The sequence below is a fragment of the Eucyclogobius newberryi genome, unplaced genomic scaffold (genome assembly GCF_026437365.1).
Source record: "Eucyclogobius newberryi isolate DKJ021-1_F unplaced genomic scaffold, fEucNew1.0.hap1 SCAF_13, whole genome shotgun sequence".
Classification (NCBI taxonomy): domain Eukaryota; kingdom Metazoa; phylum Chordata; class Actinopteri; order Gobiiformes; family Gobiidae; genus Eucyclogobius; species Eucyclogobius newberryi.
In genome coordinates, this window is record NW_027315757.1 from 34800828 (window position 1) to 34824402 (window position 23575).

General features: G+C 48.1%; 1 protein-coding gene across 1 annotated transcript in view; it reads right to left on the reverse strand.

Annotated features, from left to right (window-relative positions):
- Positions 1-17401, reverse strand: part of tnrc18 (trinucleotide repeat containing 18) — a 43266-nt gene extending 25865 nt beyond the window's left edge. The window contains exons 1-2 of the mRNA XM_072443762.1: positions 17106-17401; positions 1551-1691 (exon numbers count right to left, since the gene is read on the reverse strand). Of these exons, the coding sequence (XP_072299863.1) occupies positions 1551-1691; positions 17106-17313 (349 nt within the window). The 5' untranslated portion in view covers positions 17314-17401. The remainder of the gene's footprint in view (positions 1-1550; positions 1692-17105) is intronic.
- Between the last annotated feature and the right edge of the window lie 6174 nt (positions 17402-23575).

The following is a 23575-nucleotide window of genomic DNA, read 5'->3' on the forward strand; positions in this document are numbered from 1 at the left end:
AGAGCCATTTCTCCTGTAGGGAGCATATTTCAATTACTGTCAATACTGCATGTCCTCCCTTCTCCCACATTTCACACTACTTTCCTGTCAATAAAGCCCACGGACACAAAATATTTAAAAATAATAATAAAGGCGAAAAAAAGAAAATGAAATGGAATTGTCTGTTAGAGCATTTTATCCACTTATCTGTGAAAAAACTAAATATCCTCCTGGCCAGGCAAAGTTTTAAAGTCACTTAGACAAAGTCATATTAAATCCAATTGGCTGGTTTTAAACAGCACCAAATTAGATTTGTGATTGAAAAGCTGTGAAACCATTCACTTGAACCTAAAAGGAATCCATTCATCCTTCCTCTGCCATTACATGAGAAAAGTATCTGACGCTCCTTTTCCCTCAGATTTGATAAGGACCTGCTCAAGGACACAAGGGGACGAGTATGGACAGATTTTCCCTGAAGTGGGACATGAAATACAGTATACAACAACAGGCTTAAGCCGAGATGGAAAAGGTTTGAAAAAGTGGGCCAGGAGAAAAGTGGACATGGAGGTTATAAAAACAAGAGAAGAAGATGGATTACAGTGGCTTTGACAGGCCAAAGTAAGGAATTGGAGGACGACCGAAGAAGTGGAACAGTGGCGGTCGAGTGGGTCCTGGAGCGCAGACAGAACTGGAGCAGGATCCCACTGGTGTAAGCAATGAGGAACACAAGAGGAACAAGCCTCCAGGGCCAGAGCGGGACCAGCCCGGCCGCAGGATGTGTCATTAAAATATGATGCGGCTTTAGTTTGCGCCTCTGAATTATGCACTGCTGAGCAGCAGAGGCGCAGGAGAGGCACAGAACATTTTATAACAAGTCCATCTTTAGAAATGTTAACGCAATGTTAGAATTATCAGTCCAAAACAGATTTCCCCAAAGGGACAATGAAGTATTGTATTGTATGTAGTATATTATGTAGTATATTATATTATTGCACCTATACAATGTTACAGGCTTGTAACACAGGCAAATGAATATCTGTGGAGGAAAGTATGGTAACAAATAATAATTTTAACCTGCACTTGTAATTAGTTGCAATCATAGTAGTTAAAGTTATACAGCTTCAGTAGAACACTGTTCTGGCATAAGAACAGTGCCTGCTCTGATCGTCCAGAGCACAGAGAAGTGGCCCAGGGTTTAAAACAACTTCATTACGTTTTACAGTTTATGACACTGCATGTAAAAACAAACGTTGCCACAGAAGAAAGGGTCAAACGCTGTAACATTTGGTAGCAGCGGCTCTGGCTTTGATTACAGCACATTCACTGTGGCATTGTTTCAAAAAGACTCTGATATTAAAAGATGTATTTCCATTCATTGTTGCATTATTTCTCATACAGATCTTGCATTAATGGACAATTACAACTACAATCCGGGTTATGTACAGCATATACATCAAGTACGTATGTTCGTTAACATGCACTGTACAAACTAACAACAGATCATAGTCATGCGTCTTCTTTTTGAGTGTGGTGTATTCGCCCTCACAGCTCCACAAACACAGTGAGCTCACCTTCATGAGCGTGCGACGCCCAGAGCTGGGCCATCTGAAGGCTGCTGGGATTGGCCGATCTGTATGCTGGGTCAGAGGTCAAGTGGGTGGGGCCTGGATAACCTGACAAGAAGGGACTGGAGCCTGCTGGGAAGGCATCGCCTGTGAAAGGAAAAAAAGATGGAAGCAGTCAGTTACCGTGGTAACCGCAAAGACCGGACTGATAAACAGCCAAGGAGGTCAATACATACTGTGCTGTCACTTCAGTGTGCTGAGTGTGCGCGCCAGTGTGCGATCAATAAGTGCTGATGTCCCTGTGCTGAGGAAGTCTGTAGTAATCACATTATTACAGAGTCACCCTGCACGCCGCTTCACTGAGACCACAATGCACTGCACTCAACCAGAGTCAATGTAACCACAGAACTAAAGAGAGCCCACAATCATCACAACAGGAGCTAAAGCGCGTGGGGTCATGTGGAGGGTGTCGCGTCCCCAGGGGAAGGGACCGTTTGAAAAAGGACCTCAAAAGGAAGTGGCCGACACCAAGAGACACTGATTTGGCAAGTACCACACGGGAAAGTTGTGCCTCACAATGTGCCTGACGGCAAAGAGCAGGTTAATTCAAGCTGATACGCACAGTTTGATTCAAGTCGAGCAGAATAATGCATGTGTGAGCCTCAGTGTTTCTGCAGAATGACTCTGCAGGAGGAACAGAAAAGTACTCAATGATTCCAGATGAAATATTTGTCCAGGTCAACAGTAATATCTAAGATCAATATTTTGAGTGACTATGGTCAGCAGAGGACAGAACTCAACTGTACATCAGGAAGGATAGAGGGGCAGGAGGGGAAATCCAAACATCGGTTACACAAGACAAATATTATATCTAGTTTACTGTAAAGGACAGCCATACATCTAAAACATGGGCCGAGGCTGTGCATTTCTATTATGGATGGACATTACAGCAGTGTTAATATTGGTCACAGGGTTTTATTGGTATATTTTTGAGCTGGTTTTCATGTTAAGTTTCACTTTTGTTTTCCACATATACTTATACTTCACGTTTATGGAGCAGGATTATGGCAGATTGGATATTATTTTCGTTTTGGCTGAACTTTACACAAACTGTTTGGCTGCATCTTCTCCCTGGATTTGAACCACGCCACAGTCACTCCAGTGTTTACTGTAGATCACAGCCACAGGACACAGGACAACAGACCGATGTGGATTTACACACAGCACAGACTGTGTTCTCAGGAGGATATAAGGGGAACTCTGGACCTTCACTTCTTTATTGGTCAGATGCAACACTGCTTTGGGTCAATGTATGCTTATGTTAAAACAGTGTCTGTGCAGAATACTCCTGCACGCCTGCATAAGTCTGTGCCTTGTATTTAGCGACTCATTGATGAGATTCATTTCAAGCAAAGGCATCAACAGTTGGCACCCAAACCTCCTGTCTGCTTGAGACTAGAGCAGTGTGTTGGTAGAACAAGGTGAAAGTGTTCTTAAAAGGCAGAGAGTGAAAACATGATAGTTCTTCATGAAACAGTTAAATTACTCTGGACACACGCGCGAAATGTCATTAAAATGTGGTTACACTTGTCTTGAGCAGTTTCAGTCATCATATCACAGAACGTTTCTGAACGGACCATCGCTAACAATATGCGATGTATAGATTAAATTCTCAATATGGAGTTTGACAAATGAGACTGACCCTTGAAAAGCCTTCCATATCTCCACATGATTTTATCTATTGTTTTTATTGAACCCAGTGACTGTGCAATCTGATCATAAATAAACTTTGAGCTTTTGAACAACCACAGCCTATAAGAGCTGGAGCGGGACTGAACGTTTGGTTGCAGCTTCACCCCGCACCTCCCACAGCCTCCATTACTGGACACAGAGCGCAGCCATTACCTTGATAAAACTAACCATGTGTGTAGGGGAAAGGTGGTGTCTACATATGGGCCAGGGGGAAGGGGCTGGCGTGCTCTGAGTCCTGAGGGAATCAGACGCACTGAGCTCCCCTGCATCTAAATCAGTACATTAAAATACTGAATGAATTAATACATCTATAGCATAACGTGGCTTTTCTGATGAATCAAAAACACAAATGGTTAGTCCCCTGCTCTTAAAGTGACATTGGTAGGCGTCTCTATTAGAAGTAGTCGTGTGGTGCAGCAGTGATGGGCTGTGCTGCATGTGTGAATACAGACATGTGCAAACAGTTCAGAGTGGCTTTGCAGAGAATGCCCTTTGAATCAGACGCTGCAGGAGCTACACAAACACACCAAGTACACACTAGGTACACACACGGGCCAAAACACTACACTTCCACAGCTACAAAATCCACGCAAATGGTCCGGAACTGAAATTGTGTTAAAGTTGAGACAACACTCTGCCTCCCGACCAATTCAAGACTAAAAGGTCAAAGCAGATCGGGAAAATTCACCAAAATAACAAACGATGCCTGAAACGGTGAATTCTTTTCTGCAAATACATGTAGATGCAAATATACAAATACATTATACTTAATAGGAATGTGGAAAATAGTATTGAATCATTTGATACTGGTTCAATTCTCACATGTCCCTCCAAGTGCTCTGGGTGGTAGAGGATATTCTATATTCTAACACGCTCTAACAGAGGGTTTTATTTGACATAAATTGACCCAGGAATGACTAAAACATGAACTTTGAAAGACTTTTGCCTTCACGAGTCAGTAATGAAAGGCGTTTGTAAATCACGTGCGTTACAACTCATGGAATGTGAACTTATTCTAAAAGGATTGCACTCATTGCAGACATAGTTTCTTGTCATTTTCTTAGTAGTAAAACAGGAGAGTGGATGTTTCATCAGTGACAGAGGAAGACTCTGCTGCTTTGGACAAGGCAGAGAATCACAGACATGAGTCAGGATGAGAACGGACCCAAGTCAAATATCTTAAAATAATCTGAATATCGCATCGTCACAAAACCATGTAGATAATACAGGTATTAAATATTCTCTGATAAGCATTGTACTACAGACGATTTGCATTTAGCTCATGAGCATTCTTTATATGGTCGTCTTCCATACATTTCAACTGCCAAATAATAAGTGCATCATGTTTTTTTATGTATACTATCTGTGTTTAGGAGGCAACTAACTCCATCTGCTGTGATTCTGAAAGCTCATACGTCACTGTGATTGGTTCAAACTGCCTGTCACTCACTCAGGACAGAGGCTGTGCAATAGGCCACAGCCCCAAACAATAACCAGCCACGTACTGTTGCTTTTGTTAATTATTCTGGTCAGAAACACGTTTTAATGGTTGCCCGGTGTGTGCAGAGGACCGTGCACAGACCTTCCATAAACACAGATGGATTATTAACCCTCAACTATTCAGCGTCCGAGCGCACGTCAGCACTTTCCATTCCTCGGGGGTCTCGGGGCGGTCACACGCCCCAGACACTCCTCCGGGCTCTGGGTCAGATCTTAACACCACTGGACGACTCAGAGGAGAAGGACAGAACATGTTGTAAAGTAAGAAGTACTTCAGATTGAACTTGTACAAATACAGTTTCAAATAGAAGAGCCACTGCTGGTACTCTAATAACTCAACTGCTCCTTCAAATACTGCACTGCTTCAAATACTGCACTGCTTCAAATACTGCACTGCTTCAAATACTGCACTGCTTCAAATACTGCACTACTTCAAATACTGCACTGCTTCAAATACTGCACTGCTTCAAATACTGCACTGCTTCAAATACTGCACTGCTTCAAATACTGCACTACTTCAAATACTGCACTACTTCAAATACTGCACTACTCGGTTCTATGCAGTGAAACTAATAGTTTTCCTGAAGATGTGAGACGACGTGTTCAGTCATAAAGTCTATAATCACTTCATCATGTTCGGCTGTGTAAACAGTCCTTAGAGAGTAAATATTTATTTCCACTTTTAATATTAGGGCGGGGCCATTTGTCCAAAGATTGAGATTCAGTCATTGCTTGAACCGTCAATGATATGGTTGGGGTTTTGAATGGAGGGGGCGTGTACTAAAGGGCGTGGTTATGAAGTCAGATGGCACGGATTAAAAATATGTAGTTTAATGTTGATGAATCTTACTAAGTTTAAATTTGTTTTTGAAAACTGAATCTAAAATTGAGATTATGATGAGGTTTTGATGAGTTTCAGAATGATGAGGAAATAGGACCATCGCCATGACGATTAACAATACTGCATCTTTTGAATGTTGCATATAACCGGAGCTGAAATGAATAAGAAATAACCAGTTAAGTTACTTCTAGGCAAAGCTTAATACCAGAAACACACTACATTTGTGAGCAGGAGGAGGAGGAGGAGCAGGAGGAGGAGCAGGAGGAGGAGGAGGAGCAGGAGGAGGAGCAGGAGCAGGAGGAGGAGCAGGAGGAGGAGCAGGAGCAGGAGGAGGAGCAGGAGGAGGAGCAGGAGGAGGAGGAGGAGCAGGAGGAGGAGCAGGAGGAGGAGGAGGAGCAGGAGGAGGAGCAGGAGGAGGAGCAGGAGGAGGAGCAGGAGGAGGAGCAGGAGGAGGAGGAGGAGCAGGAGGAGGAGCAGGAGCAGGAGGAGAAACATTTGCACTTCCCATTCCAGAAACAACATCCAAATGGAAGCTGAGAGGAAAAGTGTCTCTTTTAATGTTGGGGAATGACTCTTTCATTACCCCTCTCTCCCTCTCTGTCCTTCTCTCCCTCTCTCTAATTCTCTCTCCCCTTCCTCCCTTCTTCTCTCCCTCCCTCACTTCCTCCCTTTTCCTTCTCTCTCCTCTCTCTCCCCCTCTCTCTCCCTCACTTCCTCTCTCCCTCCCTCACTTCCTCCCTCCCTCTCTCCCCTTCCTCCCTTCCTCCCTCACTTCCTCTCTCCCCTTCTCTCCCCTTCCTCCCTCACTTCCTCTCTCCCCTTCTCTCTCTCTCCTCCCTTCCTCTCTCCCTCCCTCACTTCCTCTCTTCCCCCTCACTTCCTCTCTTCCCCCTCACTTCCTCTCGCCCTCCCTCACTTCCTCTCTCTCCCTCCCTCACTTCCTCTCTCCCTCCCTCACTTCCTCTCTCCCTCTATTCCTCTCTCTCCCTCCCTCACTTCCTCTCTCCCCCCTCACTTCCTCTCGCCCTCTCTCTCCCTCCCTCACTTCCTCTCTCCCTCACTTCCTCTCTCTCCCTCCCTCACTTCCTCTCGCCCTCTCTCTCCCTCCCTCACTTCCTCTCTCCCCCCTCACTTCCTCTCGCCCTCTCTCTCCCTCCCTCTCTTTTCCTTCACAACTTCATTGTGATTTTCCCCTGTCACACATTCACAACAGGCGCTTGCTTCATAAGACAGAGAGTTTGCCAAAAAACATGCTCCCGTCATGTACAACGCCTCCATTTTACAGTGCTCCGTGTTGTGCTCGTCCAGAGTTAATGCTTAAACCTGGACTTCTTGACTGAAGCTCGTCTGCTGGATCCAAAAACAGAAATACTTCATGCACAAAAGACACATTGGAGTGAGTGAGTCCATGTGTTTTGCATCAGGCTGGAGGGGGAAACCTAGTGATCCAGGTTCTTTTCCATTTTCTTTCTCAACTCAAAAGGGGTAAAAGTGTCTCTTTACCACAGGCACGTTCTCCTGACACTGGTCACCATTATACTGCACAGCTCCACGGGAAAGGTCAGAAAAACACAGCAGGAAGATGTGAGCGCCGATTTGTGTGCGGCTCCGTGTGTGTGTGTGTGGCTCCGTGTGTGTGTGTGTGTGTGGCTCCGTGTGTGTGTGTGTGGCTCCGTGTGTGTGTGTGTGTGTGGCTCCGTGTGTGTGTGTGTATGTCTCTCTCTGTGTGTGTGTGTGTGTGGCTCCGTGTGTGTGTGTGTGGCTCCGTGTGTGTGTGTGTGTGTGGCTCCGTGTGTGTGTGTGTGGCTCCGTGTGTGTGTGTGGCTTCGTGTGTGTGCGGTGCTCCGTGTGTGTGTGTGGCTCCGTGTGTGTGTGTGTGGCTCCGTGTGTGTGTGTGGCTCCGTGTGTGTGTGTGGCTCCGTGTGTGTGCGGTGCTCCGTGTGTGTGTGTGGCTCCGTGTGTGTGTGTGGCTCCGTGTGTGTGTGTGTGTGGCTCCGTGTGTGTGGCTCCGTGTGTGTGTGGCTCCGTGTGTGTGTGGCTCCGTGTGTGTGCGGCGCTCCGTGTGTGGCGCTCCGTGTGTGTGTGGCGCTCCGTGTGTGTGGCTCCGTGTGTGTGCGGCGCTCCGTGTGTGTGGCTCCGTGTGTGTGCGGCGCTCCGTGTGTGTGGCTCCGTGTGTGTGCGGCGCTCCGTGTGTGTGGCTCCGTGTGTGTGCGGCGCTCCGTGTGTGTGGCTCCGTGTGTGTGCGGCGCTCCGTGTGTGTGGCTCCGTGTGTGTGCGGCGCTCCGTGTGTGTGGCTCCGTGTGTGTGCGGCGCTCCGTGTGTGTGGCTCCGTGTGTGTGCGGCGCTCCGTGTGTGTGGCTCCATGTGTGTGCGGCGCTCCGTGTGTGTGGCTCCGTGTGTGTGCGGCGCTCCGTGTGTGTGGCTCCGTGTGTGTGCGGCGCTCCGTGTGTGTGGCTCCGTGTGTGTGCGGCGCTCCGTGTGTGTGGCTCCGTGTGTGTGCGGCGCTCCGTGTGTGTGGCTCCGTGTGTGTGCGGCGCTCCGTGTGTGTGGCTCCGTGTGTGTGCGGCGCTCCGTGTGTGTGGCTCCGTGTGTGTGCGGCGCTCCGTGTGTGTGGCTCCATGTGTGTGCGGCGCTCCGTGTGTGTGGCTCCGTGTGTGTGCGGCGCTCCGTGTGTGTGGCTCCGTGTGTGTGCGGCGCTCCGTGTGTGTGGCTCCGTGTGTGTGCGGCGCTCCGTGTGTGTGGCTCCGTGTGTGTGCGGCGCTCCGTGTGTGTGGCTCCGTGTGTGTGCGGCGCTCCGTGTGTGTGGCTCCGTGTGTGTGCGGCGCTCCGTGTGTGTGGCTCCGTGTGTGTGCGGCGCTCCGTGTGTGTGGCTCCATGTGTGTGCGGCGCTCCGTGTGTGTGGCTCCGTGTGTGTGCGGCGCTCCGTGTGTGTGGCTCCGTGTGTGTGCGGCGCTCCGTGTGTGTGGCTCCATGTGTGTGCGGTAATCATTTCAGAATGCTCCTGTCGGGGAGGAGTGGACTTTTTGTTTGACACTGAACAAGAAGCTCTTTTCAAGCTGTGTAAATGTGTCCGCTTCTGTCACGCACCGTCAGGACAAGTCCAGTTTTATGTGTTTGTGAGGTTAACAATCGATCGATTAAAAGAGTTTTATGGTTTAACAACACTGCACTGTTTTTCAGACCGAATTTAGGCTATGAACATCTTTCTAAGAGCTTATTTTTGTAGCTTATTTTGTTCTCTGGATGTTAACATTAAATTAAATTAGATAAAGTTGTTGTAAAGTTGTTCTAAATCCGTTTACATTCCGATTTCCTATGGACTAAACCCAAGTAAATTCATGTCCAGCATCGAACTGTTGGGCTCGGATCTACAAATTAGTTGTAAATAAAGTGTAGCAACATGATGGTGATTATATTAGAGACATTTTTAGTTTTAAATGTGTAAAAAAAAATACTTGTGGTATCTAGGCTTTGTGTCGGAGCCTCGTGTGTGTGTGTGTGTGTGTGTGTGTGTGTGTGTGTGTGTGTGTGTGTGTGTGTGTTCCAAAATCTCCTGTGAAGACTGCAGGTGTTGTTTTGACACAATCCTCCACAGCAACAAATGGGAACGCTGTGGGGACGCACATACATACACACAGAGAGAGAGAAAGAGAGAGACGCAGCAGCAGGAGGAGCAGCAGCAGCAGCAGCAGGAGGAGCAGCAGCAGGAGGAGCAGCAGCAGGAGGAGCAGCAGCAGCAGCAGCAGGAGGAGCAGCAGCAGCAGGAGGAGCAGCAGCAGCAGCAGCAGCAGGAGGAGCAGCAGCAGCAGCAGGAGGAGCAGCAGGAGGAGCAGCAGCAGCAGCAGCAGGAGGAGCAGCAGCAGCAGCAGCAGCAGCAGCAGCAGCAGCAGCAGCAGCAGCAGCAGCAGCAGCAGCAGGAGGAGCAGCAGCAGCAGCAGCAGCAGCAGCAGGAGCAGCAGCAGCAGCAGCAGCAGGAGGAGCAGCAGCAGCAGCAGCAGCAGCAGCAGCAGCAGCAGCAGCAGCAGCAGCAGCAGCAGGAGCAGCAGCAGCAGCAGCAACAGGAGCAGCAGCAGCAGCAGCAGCAGGAGGAGCAGCAGCAGCAGCAGCAGCAGCAGCAGCAGTTCTTATCAGCACATTCCTCTCATATTAATGCTGTTTGCCAAGAGTGCAACTGATGAGAAGCCAAACAGATCAAATTCTCAAGCGTGTTCTTCAGCTCATTGTATCTGATCATGATCAATCATGATCAGATATCACAGTTTGCTGTAGCATATTATCAATTAAAATGAAAAAAACACTCTTTGAGTAATTATAATGTAATGTTTCTTCTAAATTAGATTGGTTTCAAATGATGAGTCCAGTGGGCCTGCAGCATTTACAGTCATTATTCTGGTTTCCTCATCATTGGCAGAAAAGAGACATTTAAAACATTAAAAAATTACATAATGGTTTTGGAAATGTATAAAATCCTGATATTGAGTAGATCATCTAGATTTAAAAGTATTGAAAAAAGGTGCAAAATAAAATGGTCAAACAAACAGTTTAAGCGATGTCCCGGATCAGTTATTGTACATTCCATTCACATTTTACACAAGAATAAACCAAAGCATTTCATTACGCACGCGTTGGATTGGACATTGGATGGACTTCCAATTAAATCTCCCAAAACCATTGGTAACCTGGAGTATTCAGAGGTAGTTTAGACCCAGTTCAGACGCGGTTTAAAATGAGTCCTCTACATAGCACATATTTACTTTGCACTTGGCATTTGTGCTAATGAAAAAGACACATACCATACTTGCCTTTTACACCGCACCTAAAAATGTTCCCCAATTATCTCCAGCCTTACATTCAATCTTATGTAATGAGACGAGAGTGAAGTCACAGTGCTCTATGTGACCTTTTAGTGCGCTGCGGGCTCTTGTTTGACTTAAAGAAGGTTCTGGCAGAGGGAGAACAGGTGAGCTAATGCACTGGGTATTTGGACATGCCACAGCACGATTGATTCAAACACACTATCGCTCTTTAGGTGTGTGTGTGCGTGTGTGTGTGAGGTTTGTGCGTGTGTGTGTGAGGTTTGTGCGTGTGTGTGTGAGGTTTGTGCGTGCCGTTTGTCTGCATCTGACAGGTTTATTGTAGAAGGGCAGCGCTGCCTTGTGCTTTCTCTTAAGCAGCCTGTTTTCGCTCCTGAAGGATCCAATTAATCTGAGAGCCGGACCTGTCCCGGCCGCGCACTCGCACACACCGAGGGTCCTGTGTCTTGAATATACATAAACACACACTCACCACATTCATTTAAACGTAAACAGACACACACAGAACCGCCAGTGTGGAAGACAAATTGGTAACGCAGCAAAGCAACTCTGGCCCTGCCCCACGAGCTGTATGAATTATGCTCTCACATATTCCCTGTGTGTCCACCGGAGCGCCATGGATGGTGCACCGGGCACCGCTGATGGTGCACCGGGCACCGCTGATGGTGCACCGGGCACCGCTGATGGTGCACCGGGCACCGCTGATGGTGCACCGGGCACCGCTGATGGTGCACCGGGCACCGCTGATGGTGTACGAGCTGCTCCTGGTGCTTTTCAAGAGGGATTTGGTTTGTTTCAAGTTTTTCCAGCATCCGTGTTGGTTTCACTCCTGGTTTAGTGGTTTCACTCCTGGTTTAGTGGTTTCACTCCTGGTTTAGTGGTTTCACTCCTGGTTTAGTGGTTTCACTCCTGGTTTAGTGGTTTCACTCCTGGTTTAGTGGTTTCACTCCTGGTTTAGTGGTTTCACTCCTGGTTTCGTGGTGAAATGCATGAACAGCAGTCACAACCCTCGTGGTGTCAGTTTTTACTAAGGTTAGATAAAAGCAATAAGTGAAACTTGGTACTTGAAGTTTTTAGCAAAACGAAAAGCGACAGAATAAAAAGTGTGTGTGTTTGAAGTGCTACCACATTCATCTAGCGGAGTACAAGTGTGTTGTGGTCAGGCGGATAAATCTTTGTTTTTCCCTGCACAGAGTGAGTCTCGAGGGGAAACCCCGGCCCTCACTGCACGAAGCACAATCACATGCTTCTATTCCCACACACGAGCGCTCAATCCGCTCAGCCGTCTCCCTCCACAAGCACAAACATCCAGCACAGCTTATCCTGCATGTAAAAGAGAAAACAGAACAGTTCAGCTCTGGGAAGGTGCGAGTATAGCTCCACGTACCCATTGGTCTTGGGTTGTTTTACTCTCTTATCTATTGACATTTCCTTGGTTGGTCTCGTGCTCACATTTGCTTCTCCACTAGATGAACGCTCACAGAAAAGGCCCAGCCCCAACCTGTATTTCCCCCTCATTAACTGTTTGTTAACTGCAAACACTGGAAACAATAGACACATTATAAATAAGAGACGCCGCTGCCTGCACTCGACTGAGGCTATTGTGTTACGTGACCTTTGCACACATTATCACTCCTCGCCAAGAGATACAAATAAAGCTCAATTATGGGACTCACTGATTATTTTATCAGCTTTCCTTATGAAAACAATTGGAAATAAAACTATTTTCCCGTAATCCCTTATTCATCCAGGAGTGGTCCATTGTAGAAAGTTTGATGAGACAAAGTTAGTTGAATTTAGAATAATACTTTGATTCTAAATATTGCAAATACGTCCCAAATGGTTTTAGTTCTGGATCTGCAATAAATATCATCAGGTTGATTTGAGACAGGAAATGTCAAACGGTCACATTATGATTATTGTGAGGAAAAACACAATTATTCTGAAAATGTTATTCATGATCATTGATAAAATGACCAAACAACAGTGAAATCTTTCCTTAACTGTCATTCACAGAACAGAGTCTAATGTCATAAATCTATATGTGACTTTATGAAATGAAACATACTGATGTTGAAGTATGAAGTATGTGACACCAGCCAGAGAAAAAAGTACTTTCATTGTTTGTTTTTTTGCTCTCAAGATGTTCACAATTATTGAATCATTGCACTAAATCTCTTGTGCCTTGATACGTTTAACACGGGGGGCAATCAAATACATTATTTGTAAAGCTTGTGTACATGGTATATTTTCTTTTCCTTAAACAGTTCAACAATATCAGCATTTTACTGTTTATTCAACTATATTGAAGTTGCTGGCACAGGAAGTGATGTGTTTTGTGTTCCTGTCGGTCGTGGAAACACGGCTCTGTTTGCTTTTAAACACATGAAGCAGGAAAAGCAGGATAAAAAGGGCATCTTTTGGAAACGTTCACTGGCTGGTTGTACCTCTGCTGCTCGCTCATGCAGCGAGAGGAGGGAGGGAAGGTGGAGGCGCAAAAGGACAGATGGCCCCAATCTGGTGTTGGAAGCAGCGGCGAGGACCCTTTTAAAGCCGTTTTACATCTCGAAACATGGCCTAATAACTAATCCTGTTTTCATATTAGCAGCATGAATAAAGAGGTGAGGGCCGAGGAGCTGCAGGGTGCACTGTAACTGAGACAAATGTCAACCCGTCACATGTAACACTGCATTAAGTGAGACGAGGGCTGAGAAATATGAGCGAAAAGGATCATGGATGCAACTTACATCGTTTTTTAAAATGAAACAATATTAAATTTAAAATATATATTAGAGCGACGGCGAGTTTAGTATTAGAGACAGACCATTCATCTATTGTGAGAAGAACTGCACTGCACTCTGTGGTAAAACAGAGCTGTGGGTGAGTTCGTTGTATATTTGGAAAGTAATTTGAGGAAAACGATCAAAATGAGTACATCTCGGTCAAGCGGTTAATCTCTGCTTTGCATCATAATGGCCATAGCTTATTATTGATTTATTTGAAGGGAGGCACCGCGTGGTCACTTGTTTTTTATTCGTTCAAGTTGAAGTAAAAGGCTGTTTTTTAAAAGGCCAAACAAGACAGTGCTGGCGGTGATAACGGCACACACCCCTATGGAGCCAAGAGCCAACATCAACAGTGCTGAGTGTGCGGTGAATTCTATAAAGTACATGTAAACAAGAGCAGCCGTGGGGGACTGCAGCGCTTTGATTGCACGCTCAGCCCCTGAGCACTTGATGCAAACCATTTATTGCAATTACAAAAAGAAATTGCATTGAAACATTTCAAATTACAGCATAATTATCATTTAATAGGCTTGAAGGTGTTATTACATGCTTGGGACGGGCTTTGGTTAATGTAATGTGCGGGGATCTGATATTGAAGAGTGTCATAAAGCTCAATGACCCGTGTCGTACAGTGGGAGAAGAGAGAGGCCGTGTGTGTGGGCAGAATACAATATTATGCTCTGTTTTTTAAATCTGTTTCAAGTGCCAGGCTGGGCTCTACAGTGGGTGGGTCAATTCCACTTCAAGCCCCTTGGCAACACACCCAGTACTCCACACATGCCAGCTCTGTGCACACACCCACCACCACAAGCAGTTCTCAGCTCATTTCCGAGCCGTGGGACGCCATAATGGACTGTCGATGAAGTGCTGCGGCGCAACGGCGTTACAGCCAACAGGTTTGAGCGGGGAATATTCAGATGTTCCTTCTGAGCTTCAAAGTCGGCACAGTCAGAAATCAGAGCGACAAACAGGGCACCGGCTCGTCTCTTTGCTGTGACACAGCCATCAATCAGGGTAACACGACCCACTGCGAGACGATTTCATCTCCCGACAGGTTTTCATGTGCTGCTCTGTGACGGGGAGTGTGTGGGCCCCGCTGTACCAGGGCCCCGCTCCTGCACACAGCACACCTAAACCTTTGTGCGCTCCAAACGGTTAAGTGTCGCACTTAAACTGGCACTAGAAAAGGATGAGCACAAGCAGAGGGATTTTCTGTGGTCTTTGCCTTTGAAAAGAAACCAGAGAAACACAAGTTCAGCGGGATCAGAGTAACTTGATGAGAGCGTTAGTCAGACTTTCCATTTCCAAACAGCGGCAGATCCAGGCTTCCTAAACACACCGTCGACCGAGGGTGACAGCACTAAAACCTCAAAGCTGTATGTAAACAGTGTTATCTTTGGGGCTGTGTTATTACAAGACTTGCATTACTAATAGCAGATGCAGACCATAGTGTGTCAGCAGTGTAAAGGCTCTGCAGCTCAGAGGGGAGTAGCTTTATGGTCTGTAAGGACAGCAGATCCCATTCACACAGCCACACACACACAAAACACACAACACAGACACACACACCCACACAGGTACAGAGTGGTGTAAACAAACGCTCTTTTCAAAACACCCAGCCCTCGCCAACGGATACAGATCATACAGATAAAGACGAATAATGAACAAACGCCAGCGATCGAAGAAGTGCCTGCAACTCAACACAATCATGTCACAGGCAACACAACAATTTATCTCCAGTGAGAAAGCAATGTCCCGTCAACCATGTAAGGTCACAACTTTACCAGCGCTGCTCACACAGACCGCCTGCGCCACACTGCAACAGCACCCTGACCTGCACCGCACTGCAACAGCACCCTGACCTGCACCGCACTGCAACAGCACCCTGACCTGCACCACACTGCAACAGCACCCTGACCTGCACCGCACTGCAACAGCACCCTGACCTGCACCGCACTGCAACAGCACCCTGACCTGCACCGCACTGCAACAGCACCCTGACCTGCACCGCACTGCAACAGCACCCTGACCTGCACCGCACTGCAACAGCACCCTGACCTGCACCGCACTGCAACAGCACCCTGACCTGCACCGCACTGCAACAGCACCCTGACCTGCACCGCACTGCAACAGCACCCTGACCTGCACCGCACTGCAACAGCACCCTGACCTGCACCACACTGCAACAGCACCCTGACCTGCACCGCAACAGCACCCTGACCTGCACCGCAACAGCACCCTGACCTGCACCGCAACAGCACCCTGACCTGCACCACACTGCAACAGCACCCTGACCTGCACCACACTGCAACAGCACCCTGACCTGCACCGCAACAGCACCCTGACCTGCACCGCAACAGCACCCTGACCTGCACCACACTGCAACAGCACCCTGACCTGCACCGCACTGCAACAGCACCCTGACCTGCACCGCACTGCAACAGCACCCTGACCTGCACCGCACTGCAACAGCACCCTGACCTGCACCGCACTGCAACAGCACCCTGACCTGCACCGCAACAGCACCCTGACCTGCACCGCAACAGCACCCTGACCTGCACCGCACTGCAACAGCACCCTGACCTGCACCGCACTGCAACAGCACCCTGACCTGCACCACACTGCAACAGCACCCTGACCTGCACCGCACTGCAACAGCACCCTGACCTGCACCGCACTGCAACAGCACCCTGACCTGCACCGCACTGCAACAGCACCCTGACCTGCACCGCACTGCAACAGCACCCTGACCTGCACCGCACTGCAACAGCACCCTGACCTGCACCGCAACAGCACCCTGACCTGCACCGCAACAGCACCCTGACCTGCACCACACTGCAACAGCACCCTGACCTGCACCGCACTGCAACAGCACCCTGACCTGCACCGCACTGCAACAGCACCCTGACCTGCACCGCAACAGCACCCTGACCTGCACTGCAACAGCACCCTGACCTGCACCGCACTGCAACAGCACCCTGACCTGCACCGCACTGCAACAGCACCCTGACCTGCACCACACTGCAACAGCACCCTGACCTGCACCACACTGCAACAGCACCCTGACCTGCACCGCAACAGCACCCTGACCTGCACCACACTGCAACAGCACCCTGACCTGCACCGCAACAGCACCCTGACCTGCACCGCAACAGCACCCTGACCTGCACCACACTGCAACAGCACCCTGACCTGCACCACACTGCAACAGCACCCTGACCTGCACCGCAACAGCACCCTGACCTGCACCGCAACAGCACCCTGACCTGCACCACACTGCAACAGCACCCTGACCTGCACCACACTGCAACAGCACCCTGACCTGCACCACACTGCAACAGCACCCTGACCTGCACCGCACCGCAACAGCACCCTGACCTGCACCACACTGCAACAGCACCCTGACCTGCACCACACTGCAACAGCACCCTGACCTGCACCGCACTGCAACAGCACCCTGACCTGCACCGCAACAGCACCCTGACCTGCACCACACTGCAACAGCACCCTGACCTGCACCACACTGCAACAGCACCCTGACCTGCACCACACTGCAACAGCACCCTGACCTGCACCGCAACAGCACCCTGACCTGCACCAGCACCCACACCTCCAAACATTGTAAACACGGACAGTATAGAACAGCAGACGTGGCTCTAAATATTAAAGCTTTAACATTGTGTTGGGACTTTAACTCGCAGTTGCTTTATAATAACAGCCACACCTCCTCCTCAAATCCACATCGAGATCTGATTTTGCTCAAACGCAGCAGCTCCATCTCCAGGAGCCAATACTGCGGAGAGCCACATGAAGCCGCGGGTTAGATCTGGATGAAGGGAGGTGTTTGTACAGAAGGAAACACACTTACCGTGATGTGGATGGAGGTTAATGGCCGATGGTAAATATTTCCCAGAATGAAGCGGCGGCGCGTGACTCGCGCCCAAGTGTCCGGGGGAGGACGGCATCCTCCCGGCAGCAGCGGCCGCTCCGAGCCGGTGCTGCTCCATGGCGAGTCCGGCCAGCACCGGGGGAGGGACGTGGACGGAACGCGGAGGTCCAAAATCTCTGCCATCCATTATCCACGACAGGGAAAGTTACTCAAAATAACACGCCAATTCTGGCTAAAAGAAGGTCCTTATGTCCAGGCGATACTTGCTCCTTCCCGGTCATAATGCTGACCTACAACAACAACAACAACAACAACTGTAACATTCAGGTCCAAAACTGTAACGTTCAGGAACATTCAGGTCCAGAACTGTAACGTTCAGGAACATTCAGGTCCAGAACTGTAACGTTCAGGAACATTCAGGTCCAGAACTGTAACGTTCAGGAACATTCAGGTCCAGAACTGTAACGTTCAGGAACATTCAGGTCCAGAACTGTAACGTTCAGGTTTGGATTCCTCCTGCTCCGGCGCGAGCCTCGAACCAGTGACGCAGTTTGGGAAAAACACTTCAAAAACTAAGCGCACGCGTTTCCTGCATCGTTCAAAAGACAGACCGAGTCCCTGGAAGTGTGATTATTCCACTTTTAACCCACATCATTCATCGAACATATTCTAACCGACGGTGTGAAGCGGGGAGTGTCCCGCAGCCGCGCTGCAGCCGCTTCAGGGCGGCTCTGGTCCGGGGAGAGCGGCTGGAGCTGGGCCGCTCTCAACACAAACATTCTGACACATTTGAACCACAAATCTAATGTTTTACCAGTATTTAACATCCTGCAGTTCACGTGAGCCGCGAAGCAGCAGCGAGGCGTGTAAACCAATCCACCATAAATACTGAAGGCGCATCAAATATACATTTCAAACGGGTTAAAAATAAATAAGGTTTCAAAAGGTTGCATCATTAATCAGAGTTAGAGGGACAAACAAACAGAACTAGAACTAGAACCAGAACCAGGCGATGCTTTTGTGGATTAAACACGGCAAGAAGAAGAAGAACGTCACGGCTTTAATGTTTAATGTTTAATGTAAATTCAACCTAAACTGCATCATCTCATTAGAGGTGTTACTGTAATTTCAGATGAAAAGTCGGGACTTTCACGGCAGCGCGCGCTTCTCTCACAAACACGCACTTTACGTCCTATTTTAAGAACACAAATGTCCAATAACTCCCAAAAGAGATAAAAGTCGGATTAAAAGAGAGTAGACTCGAGATAATCCATTAGACTCACTAAATGTAAGGCTTGTTCTGGAGCTGAAACGTCTCTGCGAAAGGACGCGAGCCCCACGCGAGCAGAAGACGCGGGGCTCGCGGGGCGCGCGCTGGAGCCGCCACGTTTCAAACTTTCCACGCTTTAAGGAGCTCAAACTTCCTCGCGCGGGAATAAAGAGACAAACTGGGACTGAACGCGGTCGAAGTGAGCGACGTGAGCCGCACGAACACGTCCCGCGCGCGCTTTTACTTACGGCGCGTTCGCGTCTGTTTTGAACCGACGCTGAGCTCGAAGTGACCGGAAGATGACGCGGCGCTTACGTGAAGAGTGAAGGCGAGAAGACGCTTCAAAATCCAAACATTGTAGAAACGGGACTTTGCCTCGCGCGTCGGGAGTGAATGACTCCATTACATGTTCCAACGGCCAAACGGAGCAGCAGCGGCGCGCGAGCCTCCGACGAGTCTAAAGTGAAGCGCGACGAGACCAATGAAACACGGCATTGTTCACCAAGCCCCGCCCATCGCTCCCTCCTCCACCAAGCCCCGCCCATCGCTCCCTCCTCCACCAAGCCCCGCCCATCGCTCCCTCCTCCACCAAGCCCCGCCCATCGCTCCCTCCTCCACCAAGCCCCGCCCATCGCTCCCTCCTCCACCAAGCCCCGCCCAGCCTCGTACGTCCTGGACAGACCAACTCCTATTGGATGCAGTGGATGTCAATCAAACTCAATTGCGTTCCTGAAAACACTGTGGCCGCGCGCCAATTATGGAGCAGGAGGCGGGGCCGTTTCAAGGTCCCCGCTCCTCCAGGACTGAGGGCCCCCGCCCCCGCTCCTCCAGGACTGAGGCCCCCCGCCCCCGCTCCTCCAGGACTGAGGGCCCCCGCCCCTCCAGGACTGAGGCCCCCCGCCCCCGCTCCTCCAGGACTGAGGGCCCCCGCCCCTCCAGGACTGAGGCCCCCCGCCCCCGCTCCTCCAGGACTGAGGGCCCCCGCCCCTCCAGGACTGAGGGCCCCCGCCCCTCCAGGACTGAGTGATCAAAACAAGAGTGTTTTTGAGAGGGGGGGGCGGTCGTTTGACCCTCTCATTGGCCCCTGTGTTTGACCCTCTCATTGGCCCCTGTGGAGGAACACGCTGATTAGAATGAAAATATCTTGGGTAATTTTGTTTATGTCGTTAATCAATTCCCAAGAGTTTAATGTAGATTTTGTTCGATAATGAGCCTCAAGTTAAATAATGTAATATTCTGTTCCATTTACGGACAAATTAATGGATGATCCGTGAGGCCAGATGATTGTGGACAGATAAATATGTTTTATTAGATCAAAGGCAAAGGACACATTATATATTAAACTATATCAACCTCTGATACTTTATGCACAGAAGAGACGCGTCTTATGCAAATGACCAACACAAGTAGAACTGGAAGCTGCACAATGTGCATCATAATGTGCATCATAATGTGCATCATAATGTGCATCATAATGTGCATCATAATGTGCATCATAATGTGCATCATAATGTGCATCATAATGTGCATCAACCCAACTCTGAGCGGGGCAGAATTAGCATAAGAAGAGAAGCCAAAGTTCTGGACTCTGTAGAACACGTCCTGAAGTCCACACGATCCACATGAACTTGAGAGTGAACCTGGTCTGAAGCAGCGTCCACAGCTTTACTGGAGATGACATTCGGCATTTCATATCTTTGCTGAAGAAAATGCCGATTAAAAATACAACACTGTTTCAAGTCACCCTGGCCCCACCTCCTCAAAGCAAGACTGTTTCAAGGCGCCCCTCAGAGGGACGTGAAGAGAGGGAGAGGCGCGCGGGGCAGGAGGAGGAGAGCACTGGGCAGGAGGAGGAGAGCACTGGGCAGGAGGAGGAGAGCACTGGGCAGGAGGAGGGAGAAGGACGCATAGCACATGGAGGACTGCTCTGCTGCTTTTGCTTAGGTTCTTCTCATGGAAACCCGCGTTACATGGAGGTGCAGCGTTACATGGAGGTGCAGCGTTACATGGAGGTGTCTTCTGAACACGGCTCTTGCCCTGAAGGGACAGCGTGGATTTGTCCCAGTTGATGATGGGACAAGACTCTTTGTTCTGTTCATCAGCGGGATGTGAATCCAGACAATGGTGTAGATTAGTCACATTCAGGAGACACTTCATCCTGCTCCTGTTTCCTGTCATCTGAATTTGAAATCTGAATTTGCGTCATTTATACGTGAATAGTGAGTGTCTTTACCGTGTGTACAGCGCGTTTAACTCCGCTGTGTGTCATTGTTACACGTCTGAACTGTTACAGTCATTAAAGTCATTAAAGTCTGTAAACATAGTTCATGTGCTTGATGCTCACGCTCTCACCTTCATTGTTTAGTTGGGCTGGATGTTTTATTGCAAAAAATATTTGAAATATATTTATATTTAAAATTAAGCTGTTAAGCTGTGACTATTTTGCTAAATGATGTATAAAGACAACACACTGAACGGTTCATACTTCATGAACAGTTTTATTTGACCAAAGATGGGGCTGAATACTTTGTGTGCTCTTTGGGTTAATGATATTGTTTTTTCTGCCTTTCTTTCACATCAAACAATACAGCCATAATTGCAATATTGAGGTTTTGATCCATTGTCTGGCTGAAGGTGAATGATTACATTTGGTGGCCAGACTCTCTTATTTTCAGCACACATGTGGCTGCAGGAGCCACAGGGGCCCTCAGAGACAGCATTGATTCATTCAGATGGGGGTGCACTCTTCTCTGGAGGAATACATATATAAATAAATAAACAGTGAGACGTGTCCCCCTGTCCTCCTGTCCCCCTGCATAAGCACCTGCCCTTTCTCAGACACACAGTCCCACTTTGCAATGTATGGCAGTGTTTTCAAGTGCACATATTTTATACAACAATCCATAAAGGACGAAGAAGCAGTAATAAATAACAACAACTGTGCAGTAATTTTGTCGACCAACCACCCTTTCCCCCACTCCCTCACACATTACACACTCAGAGCAGCATGACCGCAGGGCTAAATCATTCATCACGCTTTATCTAAAGCACTGTACGCTTCTGGAGGCTCTGCTGCTGCAATGCACCAATGCTAATCTGTCAGATGATTGTGAAGAAGGTTAATGGTGGTGTCATATTTCTTCAGACAAATATGTAATAATAGAGTCTAAAAAGAGCGTTTACCCCACGCATGGTGCCACTTGTGAAGAGAACACACATGAAGTCCCCTGGGGAACCTGTCAGTCATCACAGAGCGTGACACCCCTGGACTCAAGCACAAAGGAAGTATATCTTGTTCTGTAACTATATACATCTTTATCTGTGTAAAATGTGTGATTCTATATCTATTCCAACATTGTAGAGCCCAGTTATCCAGGCCTGGGACACACTCAGCACATACACAACTGAATGTATTGCATATCTTTAAGTACTGAAGCCAAAAGGAATATTACTCAAATCAAAATTGCACGGCCGTGTGATTTATAAGAACATGTAATCCACCTGGAAAAATATTGGGTGGAATACATTCGTTTTCTAACATTCAATCTAATAAATGTCCATTGTATCTGCCTTCAGGCAAATGGTTGTCATCTATATTCTTCCAAACAAGTGCAGAGCTGCTGGTGGCGACCAAACAAATGATTTACTGATCATTATACATATTTAGAAAAGGGGAGACAACGCGTGCTGCCCTCTATGCATAACGATTGATTTCTATTGGCAAACTCTATTTTTCTCCTGTATTTTTCTCCATTGGCCCCTTTCTGTCAGTATTGGTCCTTCTTTTTGCCTTTCACCCAGTTTAAAGCGCAGGCGGTGAAGCGGCGCGGCTGCGCTCTCTGCTGGATGGAAGGCGCAACTGCAAAATACAGTGTCCAAGCCCAAAATGACCAACATGACCAATAATGACCAATGAAGCTGCTGCTGCAGCGGTGCATGAAGGGTGGAACACAGTGGCCTCTCACGGGGAACAATTGTGCTGTAACGGGAGCTGCCGCGCGCACACTTGTGAGCCACATGCACAAAACATGCACAGACATGCACAAACACAAACATGCACAGACATGCACAACAAACATGTACAGACATGCACAACAAACATGCACAGACATGCACAAACATGCACAAACATGCACAAACATGCACAAACATACACAAACATGCACAAACATACACAAACATGCACAAACATACACAAACATGCACAAACATGCACAGATATGCACAAACATGCAGATATGCACAAACATGCACAGATATGCACAAACATGCAGATATGCACAAACATGCACAGATATGCACAAACATGCAGATATGCACAAACATGCACAGATATGCACAAACATGCACAGATATGCACAGATATGCACAAACATGCACGCTCAGAAATAACCTAAACATAACATAAACGTGCTCTTGAGGCTCCCACACAGGGTCGGGTCCAGGGCGCAAGCGCAATCTGCGCGTGATTTGCTGGTGTGGCAGTAAAATATCGGGGCTTGCAGCCTCAGCAGAATAATAGAACTGCAAGATGGAATACATTTTCAAGACGTTTGATATTGTGTGTACCTGAAAGCAGCGCGCATGTCGTGGGTGGTGGATGCATAAATGAATGCTTCTGTATTCATGGGGACAGGCCTCCATGTGACACTCTTGTGCTTATCACTAAAGGCTGACTGAGAATATTGCTGGGAAACTAGGGCGGTGGATTAATGGACACTACGAGGCACTGGATTTGTACCTTAGAACATAGTGGGAGGAAAGTCATATCATGGATATATTTACATATATTGCAATATTGTATCCAATCTGTGGTAACACTAAAACGTCCCTACTGTGGGACAAAGGTTGATTTTAGGGATATTCGCAGATTTGTCATAGAATTCACTGTTCATGGTCATTAAACGGTGGAACCCGTGTTGCAACACCAGACTTTACTCCTCAGACTGTCAGTCCTTATTCCATTGCTTAGGTGTTAAAGCCATTTAACTTACCTTTCCACTGCCACCTGGGGTCACAATTATGCTACTGCAAGTCAGAGAGGGGGAGAATAAAGTCAGAGTAGAGTCACCATATAAGGTAAAGGAATTTATACCAGGATCGCAAAATATTAAATTTGGGCAGATCTATGGTTTAGAGTTAAGAGAAGTTAATTTCATGTAATAACAGGAGACAGAAG